Source organism: Bombina bombina, chromosome 5, assembly GCF_027579735.1.
Source record: "Bombina bombina isolate aBomBom1 chromosome 5, aBomBom1.pri, whole genome shotgun sequence".
Taxonomy (NCBI): domain Eukaryota; kingdom Metazoa; phylum Chordata; class Amphibia; order Anura; family Bombinatoridae; genus Bombina; species Bombina bombina.
Genome location: NC_069503.1, coordinates 1,143,099,844 through 1,143,122,063, shown reverse-complemented (window position 1 = coordinate 1,143,122,063; position 22,220 = coordinate 1,143,099,844). Strand labels below are relative to the sequence as shown.

Here is a 22,220-nt window from a genome sequence, read left to right as displayed (position 1 = left end):
AGGGATGGATAATCAATGCCCATAGCTGTGCATAGTCACAGTCACTAGGGATGGGTAATCAGTACCCATAGCTATGCATAGTCAGTCCCTAGGGATGGATAATCACTGCTCAAATCTATGCATAGTCTCAGTCACCAGAGATGGATAATCAGTGCCCATAGCTATACATAGTCACAACCCCCTGAAATAGATAATCAGTGCCCATAGCTATACATAGTCACAGTCCCCAGGGATGGATAATCGGTGCCCATAGCTATGCATAGTCACAGTCACCAGGGATGGATAATCAGTGCCTTAAGCTATGCATAGTCACAGTAAACAGGGATAGATAATCAGTGCCCACAGCTATGCATAGTCACAGTCACCAGGAATGGATAATTAGTGCCCATAGCGATGCATAGTCAGAGTCACCAGGGATGGATAATCAGCGCCCATAGCTATACATAGGCTCAGTCACCAGAGATAGATAATCAGTGCCCATAGCTATACATAGACACAACCCTCTGCAATAGATATTCAGTGCCCATAGCTATGCATAGTCACAGTCACCAGGGATGGATAATCAGTGCCCATAGCTATGCATAGTCATAGTCACTAGGGATGGATAATCGCTGCCCATAACTATGCATAGTCAGAGTCACCAGGGATGGATAATAAGTGCCCAAAGCTATGCATAGTCATAGTCACCAGGGATGGATAATCAGTGCCCATAGCTATGCATAGTCAGAGTTGCCAGGGATGGATAATCAATGCCCATAGCTATATATAGACACAACCCCCTGGAAAAGAGCATCAGTGCCCAAAGCTATGCATAGTCATAGTCGCCAGGGATGGATAATAAGTGCCCACAGCTATGCATAGTCATAGTCACCAGGGATGGATAATCAGTGCCCATAGCTATGCATAGTCAGAGTTGCCAGGGATGGATAATCAATGCCCATAGCTATATATAGACACAACCCCCTGGAAAAGAGCATCAGTGCCCAAAGCTATGCATAGTCATAGTCGCCAGGGATGGATAATAAGTGCCCAAAGCTATGCATAGTCATAGTCACCAGGGATGGATAATCAGTGCCCATAGCTATGCATAGTCAGAGTTGCCAGGGATGGATAATCAATGCCCATAGCTATATATAGACACAACCCCCTGGAAAAGAGCATCAGTGCCCAAAGCTATGCATAGTCATAGTCGCCAGGGATGGATAATCAGTGCCCACAGCTATGCATAGTCAGAGTCACCAGGGATGGATAATCAGTTCCAATATCTATGCATAGTCACAGTCACCAGGGATGGAAAATCAGTGCCGTAGCTATGCATAGTCATAGTCACCAGGGATGGACAATCAGTGCCCATAGCTATGCATAGTCACAGTCACCAGGGATGGATAATCAGTGCCCATAGCTATACATAGTCAGAGTCACCAGGGATAGATAATCAGTGCCCATAGCTATACATAGTCAGAGTCACCAGGGATGGATAATCGGTGGCCATAGCTATACATAGTCACAGTCACAAGGGATGGATAATCAGTGCCCATAGCTATGCATAGTCACAACCCCCTGGAATAGATAATCAGTGCCCATAGCTATGCATAGTCACAGTCCCCAGGGATGGATAATCGGTGCCCATAGCTATGCATAGTCACAGTCACCAGGGATGGATAATCAGTTCCTTAAGCTATGCATAGTCACAGTAAACAGGGATGGATAATCACTGCCCACAGCTATGCATAGTCACAGTCACCAGGAATGGATAATTAGTGCCCATAGCGATGCATAGTCAGAGTCACCAGGGATGGATAATCAGCGCCCATAGCTATACATAGGCTCAGTCACCAGAGATAGATAATCAGTGCCCATAGCTATACATAGACACAACCCTCTGCAATAGATATTCAGTGCCCATAGCTATGCATAGTCACAGTCACCAGGGATGGATAATCAGTGCCCATAGCTATGCATAGTCATAGTCACTAGGGATGGATAATCGCTGCCCATAACTATGCATAGTCAGAGTCACCAGGGATGGATAATAAGTGCCCAAAGCTATGCATAGTCATAGTCACCAGGGATGGATAATCAGTGCCCATAGCTATGCATAGTCAGAGTTGCCAGGGATGGATAATCAATGCCCATAGCTATATATAGACACAACCCCCTGGAAAAGAGCATCAGTGCCCAAAGCTATGCATAGTCATAGTCGCCAGGGATGGATAATCAGTGCCCACAGCTATGCATAGTCAGAGTCACCAGGGATGGATAATCAGTTCCAATATCTATGCATAGTCACAGTCACCAGGGATGGAAAATCAGTGCCCGTAGCTATGCATAGTCATAGTCACCAGGGATGGATAATCAGTGCCCATAGCTATGCATAGTCACAGTCACCAGGGATGGATAATCAGTGCCCATAGCTATGCATAGTCAGAGTCACCAGGGATAGATAATCAGTGCCCATAGCTATACATAGTCAGAGTCACCAGGGATGGATAATCGGTGGCCATAGCTATACATAGTTAGAGTCAACATGGATGGATAATCAGTGCCCATAGCTATACATAATCAGAGTCACCAGGGATGGATAATCAGTGCCCATAGCTATGCATAGTCACAGTCACAAGGGATGGATAATCAGTGCCCATAGCTATGCATAGTCACAACCCCCTGGAATAGATAATCAGTGCCCATAGCTATGCATAGTCCGAGTCACCAGGGATGGATAATCAGTGCCCATAGCAATTCATAGTTAGAGTCACCAGGGATGTATAATCAGTGCCCAAAGTTATGCATAGTCACATTCACCATGGATGGATAATCAGTGCCCATAGCTATGCATGGTCAGAGTCACTAGGGATGGATAATGTGCCCATAACTATGCATAGTCAGAGTCACTAGGGATGGATAATCAGTACCCATAGCTATGCATAGTTAGTCCCTAGGGATGGATAATCACTACCCATAGTTATGCATAGTCTCAGTCACCAGAGATGGATAATCAGTGCCCATAGCTATACATAGTCACAACCCTCTGCAAAAGATAATCAGTGCCCATAGCTATGCATAGTCACAGTCACCAGGAACCAGGAATGGATAATCAGTGCTCATAGCTATACATAGTCACAACCCCCTGGAATAGATAATCAGTGCCCATAGCTATACATAGTCACAGTCCCCAGGGATGGAAAATCAGTGCCCGTAGCTATGCATAGTCATAGTCACTAGGGATGGATAATCACTGCCCATAACTATGCATAGTCAGAGTCACCAGAGATGGATAATAAGTGCCCAAAGCTGTGCATAGTCAGTCACCAGGGATGGATAATCAGTGCCCATAGCTATGCATAGTCATAGTCACTAGGGATGGATAATCGGTGGCCATAGCTATACATAGTTAGAGTCAACATGGATGGATAATCAGTGCCCATAGCTATGCATAGTCACAGTCACCAGGGATGGATAATCAGTGCCCATAGCTATACATAGTCACAACCCCCTGGAATAGATAATCAGTGCCCATAGCTATACAAAGTCTCAGTCACCAGGGATGGATAATCAGTGTCCATAGCTATACATAGTCACAACCCTCTGCAATAGATAATCAGTGCCCATAGCTATGCATAGTCACAGTCACCAGGGATGGATAATCAGTGTCCATAGCTATGCATAGTCACAGTCACTAGGGATGGATAATTAGTGCCCATAGCTATGCATAGTCACAGTCACCAAGGATGGATAATCAGTTCCGAAAGCTATGCATAGTCACAGTCACAAGGAATGGATAATCAGTGCCCATAGCTATGCATAGTCAAAGTCACCAGGGATGGATAATCAGTTCCAATATCTATGCATAGTCAGAGTCACTAGGGATGGATAATCAGTGCCCATAGCTATACATAGTCACAGTCACTAGGGATGGATAATCAGATCCAAAAGCTATGCATAGTCAGTCACCAGGGATGAATAATCAGTTCCCATAGCTATGAATAGTCAGAGTCACCAGGGATGGATAATCAGTGCCCATAGCTATGCATAGTCACAGTCACCAGGGATAGATAATCAGTGCCCATAGCTATACATAGTCAGAGTCACCAGGGATGGATAATCAGTGCCCATAGCTATACATAGTCAGAGTCACCAGGGATGGATAATCGGTGGCCATAGCTATACATAGTTAGAGTCAACATGGATGGATAATCAGTGCCCATAGCTATACATAATCAGAGTCACCAGGGATGGATAATCAGTGCCCATAGCTATGCATAGTCAAAGTCACTAGGGATGGATAATCTGTGCCCATAACTATGCATTGTAACTGAGATAAGGAATGAATAATCAGGGCACCTAGCCCATGCACAATGATTGACCCTTGGATTGTTAATCAGGGCCCCTAGCTATGCATAGTTATGGATGGTCTCTTCTCCCAGGGATGGATAATAAGTGCAACTAAGGATGGGAAGCTACAGCCTTTATGAATATATTAATCATGGCCGCTAGGTGTCGATTATCAATTATACTAGCTATGGGTATTCACAAACCCTGTAGACAAAGGGTCAGTGTCCCTAGCTATGGATAGTCATGTGCAAAACTAACACACACCGAGCAAGATTACAAGTCGCACAGCAAATCAGTTGCGATAACACTGCGTGCGTTATGGCTTTTTCGCATTCGTGGTTGCGCAGCTATTACAAGTTGCAAAATAACGCATTCCTCATAGAAGTCAATGGAGAAGACAAATAGAAAAAAAAAACACACAAAAACCCTAATCTGTTGCGTAAAGCCCATGACGTATTCTCCTTGAAAAGTGTACATGAAAATGCAAATATTTCATATTGCGAATTTTTTTTCGAAACGGAATATGTTCTATTTATTTATAAATATTTCTCTATATATGTGATGATTTTTAAACTGATATATCTATTTAGCGAGATATGTATGTGAATATATATATATATATATATATATATATATATGTCGAGATATCTCAAGATCTATATGCAGACATCTCTTTGAAAATACCTCTGAGATATTGTTTAATGTGCATAAGATTGTAATGTGAAATATTTTCATTATCTCCATAGTTCAACATATGTCTATAGATGTTTCTCTATAATTTATGTATGTCGATGTAAAATCCCTGCATCAGCTTTTTTTTCTATTACCCGAGATCTCTTATCTATGATGCCTTATAACTTTTTTATGCAATATTTTATTTAAATCATTTTTATTAGACAGTGTTAATATGAGTATAACTATATGTGTTTTGTGTAACTTTTATGTTGCGCAAAACTGTTAACCACAACTAATCGAGCGCAGAAAGGATTGTTGCATAAAAGGCAAATGCACGTACGCAATTGCGATTTTTCAAAACTTGTAATAGCTGCGCAATTGAAATTGATTGCGAAAATATCACATTGCGCACGGAAAACTCATAACTACTTGTAATCTTGCCCAATATTAGTAAATATTAGCTAATTTATTATCAAGGAACTATATTGCAAATATTAAGAAGAAAATATTAAATGTATTCCATTACAGTCTATTATGATTGTTGTAAAGCAAGTTACTTTGTACAAGACAACTACACCAAGTTAAAGGGATACTAGACCCAAACATTTTTTTTTCATGATTCAAATAGAGCGGCAATTTCAAGCAACTTTCTAATTTACTCCTATTATCAAATTTTCTTTGTTCTCTTGCTATTTTTATTTGAAAAGCAGGAATGTAAAGCTTAGGAGTTTATTAAGCTATTTCTGGCAGTGGTTTGTCTAAATACAGATTTACTTGATAAGTAATACATTTTAAGGTAATCAATTGGTCCCTATTATTATCAAATCTGAACTGTAAACTACAATCTTTAGAGCTAATAAAATTCCCCAATGGAGCACCTCCCATCTTTATACCTTTTCTTATAAATAGAAGGTCATCTATGTATCTTTTGTACATGAAGATAAACTCACAGTATAGATTTTCTTCTGCTCTCACCAAACCATTAAATTGTTAGAGTGAGCAAAATGTACTCCTATTACTGTCCCGTGCCTTTGCAAAAATAGTCACACGCAAAAGTAGTTACGTGTCAAGAGAAAAACACAAAACTATCACATTAAAATCCTTAAATTCAACTTTGCCATTTTTATACTGATCTAAATAAAAGAAAACAAACAACATCAATAAACAATGGCTGTAATGTCTTTGTCATATGGAATTTCAGAGTGTTAGACAACTATATTATCTATTAACTAACTCATCACATCTTTCTATGTTATATTGTTTATCATGCACAAGAGGTGTTTAGGGTAAGATGAAAGTAATGGATAATTTAGTAAATCTCGTAATCATTCTACCAAAGCCTCCAAAATAGACCACATCCCTTTTACTATTGGTCTACGTTTCATATTGATTAGGGACTTATGGTTCTTTATGAGATAATGGAAAATTGGAACCTTGGGACTGGAAACATCAAATAATCACGTCTCAGATTAAATAAAATAAAAATAAATATTTCTTTACCATCTTATAAAATTTGCAACAATTTTTTTTGATAGCAAAACATTGTCTCAATACTCAAACTCTGATAAATGTGTCATTGTCTGTACGCTCCTATGGGGTTGATTTAACAAGGGCCGTTTCCGTGCGAGCCTTCAGACTCGCCAGAAACAGCAGTTATGAAGCAGCGGTCTAAAGACTGCTGCTCCATAACTTGTCCGCTGCCTCTGAGGCTGCGGTCTTCAATCTACCCGATCCTATACGATCGAGACAATTGACACCCCTGCTAGCGGCCGATTGGCCGCAAATCTGCAGGGGACGTCATTGCACAAGCAGTTCTGGTGAACTGCTTGTGCAATGATTAATGCCGAAAGTGAATGCTGTCGGCATTCAGCGATGTCTGTCGGACATGATACGCTACAGCGTATCATGTCGGACAGACAATGGTAAATCTGCCCCTATATCCTTTTTCTCCTTTATGGATCACTGTTTCACTTTAGAGCATCTAATGCTTCTCTTTCTCCCAGTGGAGCCGATGATCAAAAATGTATCTGCATGGGCTCTGTTCCTGATTCTACTAAAATGCAAACCGCTGGTTACTCCCTTGATAGGCTCTAGCTGGGATTGAACCAGGGATTCCATTTTCAGAGTCCAGTTTGCTACATCTGTGTCACTGGAGGATGTTTACTTGGAGAGGTTTATGCAGGAATATTATCAGCAGTAAGTGTGTCTCTCAGCTCCACCCTCTCTGGATGCTAGCCAATCAGTGAGATGCTCTCTGACTACATATTAAGCAACCTATGCCTTCACTCTTTGCTTTGGCACTGAAGTTTATCCTGTTCCTGCTGATTGTTTTTGGACTTCCTGCTGTTGACCGTGTCTATGTTTGGACATTTGCTGCCTTTGAACCTTGGACTATCCTGACCTTGTCTCTACATTTGGCACGGTTAGTACTACTGCTTTGACTTTCCCTGTTGCAGTTTTCCTGGTCCAGTACCTTAATAACTGATGTGCCTATGTGTTTACCCTGTCTCCAGTACTGACTCTGCTGCTGCTTGCAGCTTGTATTCAGCACATTGTATTTATTTGATTAGCCTAGAAGCTGGCATTACCTTTGCTTTGCCCAGGAGTGGCATTTACTTTAACACAGACGCTGGCATTACCTTTGCTTTCCCCAGGAGCAGCATTTTCTTTGTTTAGCCCAGAAGTTTGTACTACAGTCCTTAACCCTGAAGTGGGCCTTTCAGTACTTGGTGCTTGCCTGCCTGAACTTGCACATCAACATCAGTTATACTGATTTGTACAGTTTTCTTCTGTGCTTGTACCTGTTTCCCAGTATAAACTATTTCAGGACATTACTTGTTATTTGCCTGCATAACCTTCTAATAAACAGGACTGTTGTATATATTTGAGTCTCCATTCTAATGCTGTGCAATCTGCCCAGTTCCCTGCTAACCCTACTATTGGGCTCCATCCTGTTAAAGAGGTCAGAATCATGACAGTGAGGTTGATAAAAGACAAAAGTCCATCGAGTTCAACCTTTATAGATACTTCTTGATTTAGCTGATAAGAAGCTGACAATTGAACTTATATTAATATAATTAGAAAGTGTTGGCCTATTTAGCACAAACAATCATATTCCTGAATCACTTACATTAATATAATTAGAAAGTGTTGGCCTATTTAGCACAAACAATCATATTCCTGAATCCTGTTTGTAGACAAAAATGTATCAAAGACATTTTTTTAATTTATCTAAGGTATTGGCATTCACTACCTCCTTAGGCAACGAGTTCCACAATTTGATTATTATTACAGTGAAAAAATGTTTTTACGTTGTGTCACACGTTGCAGGAGATTAAATCTCCTTTACTTTAGCTTTAAAAGGTAACCTCTTGTCACAAGAAATTGTCTTGGAATAAACAGAAATTTCCACATCTCTGTATATGGGCCTTAAATATATCTATATAAAATATTCAAGCTAATTTTTTTCTAGAGTAAACAGACCCAATTTGGCTAACCACTGGCTTGGATTACACACTTAGGGCGCGATCCGATATACAGCGTAGTTTTCGGCGCAAGCGAGGGAACCCGCGCCGCCCGTAGTTTCACCTCGCACATCGGGGTATTACATATACAGTGCCGTCAGATGCTAAAGTGGCGTAAATCGGATAAACTAGCGATATCCAGAAATGAGCGTAACTACAAATTTCCGGAGTCGCCAGTGACTTACGGCACTTTAGAAACTGCCTGCGCCTAAAAAAACTAACTAAAATATGAAATCTCCCATAACTGTCTAACACAACTCCCAAAAGTAGCCCGACACGTGTACCCCTATATCCGCAATCCCCCCTCTCACTCCTAACAATAATTGTATTAACCCCTAGACCGACAACCCCCCACAACTCAATAAGCCTAACTATTTACCCCTAAACCGCCATAGCCCACACCGCAATAAACCTATCCTAGTATTAACCCCTAAACTGCCGCTTCCGGAGCCTACCGCCACCTACATTATATGTATTAACCCCTAAACCGCCGCTCCCAGACCCCGCCGCACCTAAATAAAGTGTTTAACCCCTAAACCGCCGCTCCCGGACCCCACCGCCACCTACATTAAATTTATTAACCCCTAATCTGAACCCCCTACACCGCCGCCACCTACAATAAATTTATTACCCCCTAAGTCTAACCCTAACACCCCCCTAACTTAATTATTATTTAAATAAATATAAATAATATTACTATTATTAACTAAATTATTCCTATTTAAAACTAAATACCTATAAAATAAACTATAAGATAGCTACAATATAACTAATAATTACATTGTAGCTATTTTAGGGTTTATATTTATTTTACAGGCAACTTTGTATTTATTTTAACTAGGTACAATAGCTATTAAATAGTTAATAACTATTTAATAGCTACCTAGTTAAAATAATTACAAATTTACCTGCAAAATAAATCCTAACCTAAGTTACAATTACACCTAACACTATACTATCAATAAATTAATTAAATAAATGAACTACAATTATCTAAAATAAAATAAAATTAAATAAACTAAACTATAGTACAAAAAAACAAACACTAAATTACAAAAAATAAAAAAATATTACAAGAAGTTTAAACTAATTACACCTAATCTAAGCCCCCTAATAAAATAAAAAAGCCCCCCAAAATAATAAAATTCCCTATCCTAAACTAAATTACAAATAGCCCTTAAAAGGGCCTTTTGCGGGGCATTGCCCCAAAGTAATCAGCTCTTTTACCTGTAAAAAAAAGAACAATCCCCCCGCCCAACATTACAACCCACCACCCACACACCCCTACTCTAAAACCCACCCGATCCCCCCTTAAAAAAACCTAACACTACCCCATTGAAGATCACCCTACCTTGAGCCGTCTTCACCCAGCCGGGCCGAAGTCTTCATCCGATGGGCCAGAAGAGGAAATCCAGTCCTGCAGAAGTCTTCATCCTATCCGAGCAGAAGAGCACATCCGGACCGGCAGACGTCTTCATCCAAGCGGCATCTTCTATCTTCATCCATCCGACGAGGAACGGCTCCATCTTGAAGTTCAATCCGATTGGCTGATTGGATCATCCAATAGAATGCGAGGTCAATTCTATTGGCTGGATAATTACTTTTGCCAGGGATGGATAGTGACTTTTGATAGGGATACATAGTGACTTTGCTATCGATGGATAGTGATTCTTACTAGGGATGGATAGTGACTTTTGCTAAGGATGGATAGTGACTTTTGCTAGGGATGGATAATTACTTTTGCCAGGGATGGATAGTGACGTTTGCTAGGGATGGATAGTGACTTTTACTAGGGATGGATAGTGACTTAAGCTAGTGATGGATAGTGACTTAAGCTAGTGATGGATAGTGACTTTTGCCAGGGATGGATAATTACTTTTGCCAGGGATGGATAGTGACTTTTGCTAGGGATGAATAGTGACTTTTGATAGGGATGGATAGTGACTTTGCTAGGGATGGATAGTGACTTTTCCTAGGTATGAATAGTTACTTTTGCTAGGGATGGATAGTTACTTTTGCTAGGGATGGATAGTTACTTTTGCTAGGGATGGATAGTTACTTTTGCTAGGGATGAATAGTGACTTTTGCTAGGGACAAATACTGACTTTTGCTAGGGATGGATAGTGACTTTTGATAGGGATGGATAGTGACATTTGCTAGGGATGGATAGTGACTTTGCTAGGGATGGATAGTGACTTTTGCTAGGGATGGATAGTGACTTTTGCTAGGGTTGGATAGAGACTTTTGCCAGGGATGGATAGTGACTTTTGCTAGGGATGGATAGTGACTTTTGCTAGGGATGGATAGTGACTTTTGCTAGGGATGGATAGTGACTTTTCTAGGGATGGATAGTGACTTTTCTAGGGATGGATAGTGACTTTTCTAGGGATGGATAGTGACTTTGCTAGGGATGGATAGTGACTTTTGCTAGGGATGGATAGTGACTTTTGCTAGGGATGGATAGTGACTTTTGCTAGGGATGGATAGTGACTTTTGCTAGGGATGGATAGTGACTTTTGCTAGGGATGGATAGTGACTTTTCTAGGGATGGATAGTGACTTTTGCTAGGGATGGATAGTGACTTTTCTAGGGATGGATAGTGACTTTGCTAGGGATGGATAGTGACTTTTGCTAGGGATGGATAGTGACTTTTGCTAGGGATGGATAGTGACGTTTGCTAGGGATGGATAGTGACTTTTGCTAGGGATGGATAGTGACTTTTGCTAGGGATGGATAGTGACGTTTGCTAGGGATGGATAGTGACTTTTGCTAGGGATGGATAGTGACTTTTACTAGGGATGGATAGTGACTTATGGATAGTGACTTTTGCCAGGGATGGATACATACTTTTGCAAGGGATGGATAGTGACTTTTGTTAGGGATGGATACTTACATTTTCCAGGGATGGATAGTGACTTTTGCTAGGGATGGATAGTGACTTTTGCTAGGGATGGATAGTGACTTTTGCTAGGGATGGATAGTGACTTTTGCTAGGGATGGATAGTGACTTTTCTAGGGATGGATAGTGACTTTTGCTAGGGATGGATAGTGACTTTTGCTAGGGATGGATAGTGACTTTTGCTAGGGATGGATAGTGACTTTTGCTAGGGATGGATAGTGACTTTTGCTAGGGATGGATAGTGACTTTTGCTAGGGATGGATAGTGACTTTTCTAGGGATGGATAGTGACTTTTCTAGGGATGGATAGTGACTTTTCTAGGGATGGATAGTGACTTTTGCTAGGGATGGATAGTGACTTTTGCTAGGGATGGATAGTGACTTTTGCTAGGGATGGATAGTGACTTTTCTAGGGATGGATAGTGACTTTTGCTAGGGATGGATAGTGACGTTTGCTAGGGATGGATAGTGACTTTTCTAGGGATGGATAGTGACTTTTGCTAGGGATGGATAGTGACTTTTGCTAGGGATGGATAGTGACTTTTGCTAGGGATGGATAGTGACTTTTGCTAGGGATGGATAGTGACTTTTCTAGGGATGGATAGTGACTTTTCTAGGGATGGATAGTGACTTTTGCTAGGGATGGATAGTGACGTTTGCTAGGGATGGATAGTGACTTTTGCTAGGGATGGATAGTGACGTTTGCTAGGGATGGATAGTGACGTTTGCTAGGGATGGATAGTGACTTTTCTAGGGATGGATAGTGACTTTTCTAGGGATGGATAGTGACTTTTCTAGGGATGGATAGTGACGTTTGCTAGGGATGGATAGTGACGTTTGCTAGGGATGGATAGTGACTTTTGCTAGGGATGGATAGTGACTTTTCTAGGGATGGATAGTGACTTTTGCTAGGGATGGATAGTGACTTTTGCTAGGGATGGATAGTGACTTTTCTAGGGATGGATAGTGACTTTTGCTAGGGATGGATAGTGACTTTTGCTAGGGATGGATAGTGACTTTTGCTAGGGATGGATAGTGACGTTTGCTAGGGATGGATAGTGACTTTTGCTAGGGATGGATAGTGACTTTTGCTAGGGATGGATAGTGACTTTTGCTAGGGATGGATAGTGACTTTTCTAGGGATGGATAGTGACTTTTCTAGGGATGGATAGTGACTTTTGCTAGGGATGGATAGTGACGTTTGCTAGGGATGGATAGTTACTTTTGCTAGGGATGGATAGTGACGTTTGCTAGGGATGGATAGTGACTTTTACTAGGGATGGATAGTGACGTTTGCTAGGGATGGATAGTGACTTTTGCTAGGGATGGATAGTGACTTTTGCTAGGGATGGATAGTGACGTTTGCTAGGGATGGATAGTGACTTTTGCTAGGGATGGATAGTGACTTTTGCTAGGGATGGATAGTGACGTTTGCTAGGGATGGATAGTGACTTTTACTAGGGATGGATAGTGACTTATGGATAGTGACTTTTGCCAGGGATGGATACATACTTTTGCAAGGGATGGATAGTGACTTTTGTTAGGGATGGATACTTACATTTTCCAGGGATGGATAGTGACTTTTTCTATGGATGGATAGTGAATTTTGCTAGGGATAGATAGTGACTTTTGCTAGGGATGGATACGATACTGACGTCATTCAAGATGGCTTTCATTGCATTCCTATTGGCTGAAAGGTTCCAATCAGCCAATAGGATTAGAGCTGCTAAAATCCTATTGTATGTTCTAATCAGCCAATAGGATTTGAGCAGCTCTCATCCTATTGGCTGTTCCAATCAGCCAATAGGATGGTGGGTTTTACTGTTGGGAGTATTTTACTGTTCTTTTACAGGTAAAAGAGCTGATTTCTTTTGGGTAATGCCCCGCAAAAAGGCCCTTTTAAGGGCCATTGATAGTTTATTGTAGGCTAGGTTTTTTTTATTTCGGGGGGACTTTTTTATTTTGATAGGCTATTAGATTAGGTGTAATTGTTTTTATTTTTGATAATGTGGTTGTTGTTTTTTTCTCGTAATTTAGTGTTTTTTATTTTTTGCAAGTTACCAGGTTTTTTTTTGTAATTTAGTAATTTTTAATAGTATATTTAAATAATTTGAGTAGGATTAGGTGGTTTTTTTAATATGTAATATAGTCAATTTAATTGCTAGTTTAATGTAATTTTAGTATAATAGTTAGGGTAGGTTACTTAATAGTTTAATTCTACAGGTAACTTTAAATTTATTTTAAGATAGGGATCTTGTAATTTTAATGTAAAGTTAGCGGGTTGTTAGGTTTAGGGGTTAATAGCTTAATTTAGTTTATGGCGATGTGGGGGGCTGGCGGTTTAGGGGTTAATAGGTTTAGTTAATGGTAGTGATGTGGGAGGCCAGAGATTTAGGGGTTAATAACTTTATTACAGTTGCGGCGGGGTCCGGGAGCAGCGGGATAGGGGTTAATATCTTTATTACAGTTGTGGGGGGTCCGGAAGCGGCGGGATAGGGGTTAATGACTTTATTACAGTTGCGGCGGGATAGGGGTTAAACATTTTAGTATAGTGTCTGCGTTTAGTGACAGGGTATAAAGTTGGTAAAAGGCCGAATAGCAGCGAGATCGATGACTGTTAGTTAACAGTCCGATGCTCATCGCCCCGTACTTGGTGCGCAGCTCTTTGCCAGCTTTTTTTTTATAAATATGGAGATCATATTCAGGTCCGCGGCCGCAGTGCTAGGCGAGCGTATTGGTGCCGGCGAATGCAGCATAGTTGAGACTTTGATAAATATCCCCCTTACTATTTGATGTGCTGCTAGCATTTTGTCTCATTTCCTGTATTGATATGCACAGTATTCATGCTGTCAGTAATTAGTGTGTTTCCCTAGCATTTTATATATATATATCACCAGCATTGTCTTTCATTTGACTTATTTTATCAACATATTTTATATACACCTATTGCTTGTATTGATACCTTAAAATTTTTGAATTGTTAAAATTTTTCTCAAACAAGAGGTCCTGCAATAATAATATATGGTGATAAGTGAGCCCCACATTGTTTGATCTCAATGACAGATACATTTATATTCCTTGTGTCTTTTATACACTCTTTCACTGATTGTTAGTCATTTTAGTTTGGAAATAAATATTTTGTATATTTGATTTCTAGCGCTATTTTCTTTGTGTTTTTATATACCACGCTAATTTTATGTCATTAATAATGTAACTTTTTTTCTTTTAGCGGTGTGTGAGCTGTCCTGTGCCAATGGGGGGCGCTGTGTTGCTCCTGACACCTGCCAGTGCGCATCAGGCTATAGTGGCGAGCAATGTCTGACACGTAAGTTTTGTGTAACTAATCTGATACACATTGTAATATACTCATGTGTAGTTTGTTATCTGATGCTGTGCTGCCCTTGATATTTACAGAGAACGTAAATCTGCCATTAATATAGGTTTTAACCAATTTAATGACCAAATACTTAATGTATAACATCTGGAATATAATCATGGGTCTCTTGAGATTTAGCAATCTGTAAGATAGTTCTTCTTTGTTATGCAGGTTCAATGATACTAAGTGGTGAATTCCCATTTAGATATGCTCAGTGTGCAAACGTCTTGAATACTAGGTGGCAGCATTGTTTGCAACTATTTTGGAACAATGTAAAAATAAATTGTAACGTTCTTGTAACACAGCGTCCACTTCCATGAGTTTCACATCAATGTGATGCCTAGGGTATCCACCTCGGCCATGTTTTCCTGGAAGCTTATGAGTTACACATGTTGCAGGGTGTCACGTATTGTGCTGCTCATCGGTACTATTCATATGATGTCCAGAGGCACAATACATGTTCAGCCCTGCTTACCCAGCAGCATGTGTAACTCATAAGTGTCCAGGAAACATGACCGAGGTGGCAACCGTGTGATGCCACAGGGAACACAAATATGGAAGAAGAGTTCTTTGTTTTTCTGTAACAAGAGATAAAAAATGTACCTATTTTTATTTGAAAGAATTAAAGGGACATAATACTCATATGCTAAATCACTTGAAACTGATGCAGTATAACTGTAAACAGCTGACAGGAAAATATCACCTGAGCATCTCTATGTAAAAAAGGAAGATATTTTACCTCACAATCTCCTCAGCTCAGCAGAGTAAGTTCTGTGTAAAAAGTTATACTCAACTGCTTCCCAGCTGCAGGTAAAAAAAAAAACAATAGCCAATCAGCATCAGCAGTGCTTTGCCTTTGCTGTGATCTCATGAGGTTCCATAAAACTTACTTAAACTGAATAGGAAAATAACATTATTATTATTATTATCGCCAGCAGATTACTCAGCACTATACAAAGAATAAAACATTACAGGGATACAGTAATACACAAACAAGTACAGTATTGGGGTACATTACAGTTGTAGGTGCAATCATTGAGTTATACAGAAGGAGGGGAAAGCCCTGCCCTTGAGCACAATCAGTATTAGTTCACTTAAATACAAAGCGGCCTACAGGTAGAGAGGCTCTCAAGCTTACAATCTAAAGGAGAGGGAATGAACACAGAACGTAAGGGAGAACGGAAATAAGTCTGATATAAGGCAGCATAAACTGAGAGTGATGACATAGGGAAACAATACGACAACAGTGTGTGGTGAGTGAGGAAATGAGGATTGGAAAAGTGTAACAGAATAAAGTGTCAGTACAGAGGCTGTGAGTAAGAAGTAGCGTCTCTATCCTGGTATAGACAGCTGCACCCAATTGCTGTTAGGAGGTGATTATATATTTAAGTAAACATCGTGGTGGGAGGAGTGGAGGGCTAGTGCTTGTACATCTGGGAGACGGGTATTAGATCTGAGGCTTTTATACTGGTTAGCAGATCTGGGAGATGGGTATTAGATCTGAGGCTTTTATACTGGTTAGCAGATCTGGGAGACTGGTGTTAGATTTGATGCTTTTATACTGGTTAGCAGATCTGGGAGACTGGTTTTAGATTTGATGCTTTTATACTGGTTAGCAGATCTGGGAGACTGGTGTTAGATTGAGGCTTTTATACTGGTTAGCAGATCTAGGAGATGGGTGTTAGACTTGATGCTTTTATACTGGTTAGCAGATCTGGGAGACTGGTGTTAGATTTGAGGCTTTTATACTGGTCAGCAGATCTGGGAGACTGGTGTTAGACTTGAGGCTTTTATACTGGTTAGCAGATCTGGGAGACTGGTGTTAGACTTGAGGCTTTTATACTGGTCAGCAGATCTGGGAGACTGGTTTTAGATTTGATGCTTTTATACTGGTTAGCAGATCTGGGAGACTGGTGTTAGACTTGATGCTTTTATACTGGTTAGCAGATCTAGGAGATGGTTGTTAGACTTGATGCTTTTATACTGGTTAGCAGATCTGGGAGACTGGTGTTAGATTTGAGGCTTTTATACTGGTCAGCAGATCTGGGAGACTGGTGTTAGATTTAAGGCTTTTATACTGGTCAGCAGATCTGGGAGACAGGTGTTAGATCTGAGGCTTTTATACTGGTTAGCAGATCTGGGAGACAGGTGTTAGATCTGAGGCTTTTATACTGGTTAGCAGATCTGGGAGACTGGTTTTAGATTTCAGGCTTTTATACTGGTTAGCAGATCTGGGAAACTGGTGTTAGATCTGAGGCTTTTAAGCTGGTTAGCAGATCTAGGAGATGGGTGTTAGACTTGATGCTTTTATACTGGTTAGCAGATCTGGGAGACTGGTGATAGATTTGAGGCTTTTATACTGGTCAGCAGATCTGGGAGACTGGTGTTAGACTTGAGGCTTTTATACTGGTTAGCAGATCTGGGAGACAGGTGTTAGATCTGAGGCTTTTATACTGGTCAGCAGATCTGGGAGACAGGTGTTAGATCTGAGGCTTTTATACTGGTTTGCAGATCTGGGAGACAGGTGTTAGATCTGAGGCTTTTATACTGGCTTGCAGATCTGGGAGACAGGTGTTAGATCTGAGGCTTTTATACTGGTTAGCATATCTGGGAGACTGGTGTTAGATTTGAGGCTTTTATACTGGTTAGCAGATCTAGGCGACTGGTGTTAGATTTTGAGGCTTTTATACTGGTTAGCAGATCTGGGAGACTGGTGTTAGACTTGAGGCTTTTATACTGGTCAGCAGATCTGGGAGACTGGTGTTAGATTTGAGGCTTTTATACTGGTCAGCATATCTGGGAGACTGGTGTTAGATTTAAGGCTTTTATACTGGTCAGCAGATCTGGGAAACTGGTGTTAGATTTGAGGCTTATATACTGGTTAGCAGATCTGGGAGACTGGTGTTAGATTTGAGACTTTTATACTGGTCAGCAGATCTAGGAGATGGGTGTTAGACTTGAGGCTTTTATACTGGTCAGCAGATCTGGGAGACAGGTGTTAGATCTGAGGCTTTTATACTGGTTAGCAGATCTGAGAGACTGGTGTTAGATTTGAGGCTTTTATACTGGTTAGCAGATCTGGGAGACGGGTGTTAGACTTGAGGCTTTTATACTGGTTTGCAGATCTGGGAGACAGGTGTTAGACTTGAGGCTTTTATACTGGTTAGCAGATCTGGGAGACTGGTGTTAGACTTGAGGCTTTTATATTGGTTTGCAAATCTGGGAGACAGGTGTTAGAATTGAGGCTTTTATACTGGTCAGCAGATCTGGGAGAGAGGTGTTAGATCTGAGGCTTTTATACTGGTTTGCAGATCTGGGAGACAGGTGTTAGATCTGAGGCTTTTATACTGGTTAGCAGATCTGGGAGAGAGGTGTTAGATCTGAGGCTTCTATACTGGTTTGCAGATCTGGGAGACTGGTGTTAGACTTGAGGCTTTTATACTGGTCAGCATATCTGGGAGACTGGTGTTAGATTTAAGGCTTTTATACTGGTTAGCAGATCTGGAAGACTGGTTTTAGATTTGAGGCTTTTATACTGGTTATCAGATCTGGGAGACTGGTGTTAGATCTGAGGTTTTTAAGCTGGTTAGCAGATCTAGGAGACTGGTGTTAGACTTGAGGCTTTTATATTGGTTTGCAGATCTGGGAGACAGGTGTTAGACTTGAGGCTTTTATACTGGTTAGCAGATCTGGGAGACGGGTGTTAGACTTGAGGCTTTTATACTGGTTAGCAGATCTGGGAGACTGGTATTAGATCTGAGGCTTTTATACTGGTTAGCAGATCTGGGAGACGGGTGTTAGACTTGATGCTTTTATACTGATTAGCAGATCTGGGAGACTGGTGTTAGATTTGAGGCTTTTATACTGGTCAGCAGATCTGGGAGACTGGTGTTAGACTTGAGGCTTTTATACTTTTTAGCAGATCTGGGAGACAGGTGTTAGATCTGAGGCTTTTATACTGATCAGCAGATCTGGGAGACTGGTGTTAGACTTGAGGCTTTTATACTGGTCAGCAGATTTGGGAGACTGGTGTTAGACTTGAGGCTTTTATACTGGTTAGCAGATCTGGGAGAGAGGTGTTAGATCTGAGGCTTTTATACTGGTTAGCAGATCTGGGAGACTGGTGTTAGATTTGAGGCTTTTATACTGTTAGCAGATCTGGGCGACTGGTGTTAGATTTTGAGGCTTTTATACTGGTTAGCAGATCTGGGAGACTGGTGTTAGACTTGAGGCTTTTATACTGGTTAGCAGATCTGGGAGACAGGTGTTAGATCTGAGGCTTTTATACTGATCAGCAGATCTGGGAGACAGGTGTTAGATCTGAGGCTTTTATACTGAGACTGGTGTTAGACTTGAGGCTTTTATATTGGTTTGCAGATCTGGGAGACAGGTGTTAGACTTGAGGCTTTTATACTGGTTAGCAGATTTGGGAGACTGGTGTTAGACTTGAGGCTTTTATACTGGTTAGCAGATCTGGGAGAGAGGTGTTAGATCTGACGCTTTTATACTGGTTTGCAGATCTGGGAGACAGGTGTTAGATCTGAGGCTTTTATACTGGTTAGCAGATCTGGGAGACTGGTGTTAGATTTGAGGCTTTTATACTGGTTAGCAGATCTGGGCGACTGGTGTTAGATTTTGAGGCTTTTATACTGGTTAGCAGATCTGGGAGACTGGTGTTAGACTTGAGGCTTTTATACTGGTCAGCAGATCTGGGAGACTGGTGTTAGACTTGAGGCTTTTATACTGGTCAGCAGATCTGGGAGACTGGTGTTAGACTTGAGGCTTTTATACTGGTCAGCAGATCTGGGAGACTGGTGTTAGATTTGAGGCTTTTATACTGGTCAGCATATCTGGGAGACTGGTGTTAGATTTAAGGCTTTTATACTGGTCAGCAGATCTGGGAAACCGGTGTTAGATTTGAGGCTTTTATACTGGTTAGCAGATCTGGGAGACTGGTGTTAGATTTGAGGCTTTTATACTGGTCAGCAGATCTAGGAGATGGGTGTTAGACTTGAGGCTTTTATACTGGTCAGCAGATCTGGGAAACTGGTGTTAGATTTGAGGCTTTTATACTGGTTAGCAGATCTGAGAGACTGGTGTTAGATTTGAGGCTTTTATACTGGTCAACAGATCTGGGAGACTGGTGTTAGACTTGAGGCTTTTATACTGGTTAGCAGATCTGGGAGACAGGTGTTAGATCTCAGGCTTTTATACTGGTTTGCAGATCTGGGAGACAGGTGTTAGATCTGAGGCTTTTATACTGGTTAGCAGATCTGGGAGACAGGTGTTAGATCTGAGGATTTTATACTGGTTTGCAGATCTGGGAGACAGGTGTTAGATCTGAGGCTTTTATACTTGTTAGCAGATCTGGGAGACTGGTGTTAGACTTGAGGCTTTTATACTGGTCAGCAGATCTGGGAAACTGGTGTTAGATTTGAGGCTTTTATACTGGTCAGCAGATCTGGGAGACTGGTGTTAGATTTGAGGCTTTTATACTGGTCAGCATATCTGGGAGACTGGTGTTAGATTTAAGGCTTTTATACTGGTCAGCAGATCTGGGAAACTGGTGTTAGATTTGAGGCTTTTATACTGGTTAGCAGATCTGGGAGACTGGTGTTAGATTTGAGGCTTTTGTACTGGTCAGCAGATCTAGGAGATGGGTGTTAGACTTGAGGCTTTTATACTGGTCAGCATATCTGGGAAACTGGTGTTAGATTTGAGGCTTTTATACTGGTTAGCAGATCTGAGAGACTGGTGTTAGATTTGAGGCTTTTATACTGGTCAGCAGATCTGAGAGACTGGTGTTAGATTTGAGGCTTTTATACTGGTCAACAGATCTGGGAGACTGGTGTTAGATTTGAGGCTTTTATACTGGTTAGCAGATCTGGGAGACTGGTGTTAGATTTGAGGCTTTTATACTGGTTAACAGATCTGGGAAACTGGTTTTAGATTTGAGGCTTTTATACTGGGTCAGCAGATCTGGGAGAATGGTTTTACATTTGAGGCTTTTATACTGGTCAGCAGATCTGGGAGACTGGTGTTAGATTTGAGGCTTCTATACTGGTTAGCAGATCTGGGAGGCTGATGTTAGATTTGTGGCTTTTATACTGGTCAGCAGATCTGGGAGACGGTTGTTAGACTTGAGGCTTTTATACTGGTTAGCAGATCTGGGAGACAGGTGTTAGATCTGAGGCTTTTATACTGATCAGCAGATCTGGGAGACAGGTGTTAGATCTGAGGCTTTTATACTGAGACTGGTGTTAGACTTGAGGCTTTTATATTGGTTTGCAGATCTGGGAGACAGGTGTTAGACTTGAGGCTTTTATACTGGTTAGCAGATTTGGGAGACTGGTGTTAGACTTGAGGCTTTTATACTGGTTAGCAGATCTGGGAGAGAGGTGTTAGATCTGACGCTTTTATACTGGTTTGCAGATCTGGGAGACAGGTGTTAGATCTGAGGCTTTTATACTGGTTAGCAGATCTGGGAGACTGGTGTTAGATTTGAGGCTTTTATACTGGTTAGCAGATCTGGGCGACTGGTGTTAGATTTTGAGGCTTTTATACTGGTTAGCAGATCTGGGAGACTGGTGTTAGACTTGAGGCTTTTATACTGGTCAGCAGATCTGGGAGACTGGTGTTAGACTTGAGGCTTTTATACTGGTCAGCAGATCTGGGAGACTGGTGTTAGATTTGAGGCTTTTATACTGGTCAGCATATCTGGGAGACTGGTGTTAGATTTAAGGCTTTTATACTGGTCAGCAGATCTGGGAAACCGGTGTTAGATTTGAGGCTTTTATACTGGTTAGCAGATCTGGGAGACTGGTGTTAGATTTGAGGCTTTTATACTGGTCAGCAGATCTAGGAGATGGGTGTTAGACTTGAGGCTTTTATACTGGTCAGCAGATCTGGGAAACTGGTGTTAGATTTGAGGCTTTTATACTGGTTAGCAGATCTGAGAGACTGGTGTTAGATTTGAGGCTTTTATACTGGTCAGCAGATCTGGGAGACAGGTGTTAGATCTGAGGCTTTTATACTTGTTAGCAGATCTGGGAGACTGGTGTTAGATTTGAGGCTTTTCTACTGGTTAGCAGATCTGGGCGACTGGTGTTAGATTTTGAGGCTTTTATACTGGTTAGCAGATCTGGGAGACTGGTGTTAGACTTGAGGCTTTTATACTGGTTAGCAGATCTGGGAGACTGGTGTTAGACTTGAGGCTTTTATACTGGTCAGCAGATCTGGGAGACTGGTGTTAGATTTGAGGCTTTTATACTGGTCAGCAGATCTGGGAGACTGGTGTTAGATTTGAGGCTTTTATACTGGTCAGCATATCTGGGAGACTGGTGTTAGATTTAAGGCTTTTATACTGGTCAGCAGATCTGGGAAACTGGTGTTAGATTTGAGGCTTTTATACTGGT

The 22,220-nt window shown here is 41.1% G+C and overlaps 1 protein-coding gene across 1 annotated transcript in view; it reads left to right on the top strand.

The window, feature by feature from the left end:
* LOC128661200 (multiple epidermal growth factor-like domains protein 6) overlaps positions 1-22,220 on the top strand; it is a 160,346-nt gene that overhangs the window by 85,082 nt on the left and 53,044 nt on the right. The window contains exon 16 of the mRNA XM_053715450.1: positions 14,659-14,754. Coding sequence (XP_053571425.1) covers positions 14,659-14,754 — 96 coding nt within the window. The remainder of the gene's footprint in view (positions 1-14,658; positions 14,755-22,220) is intronic.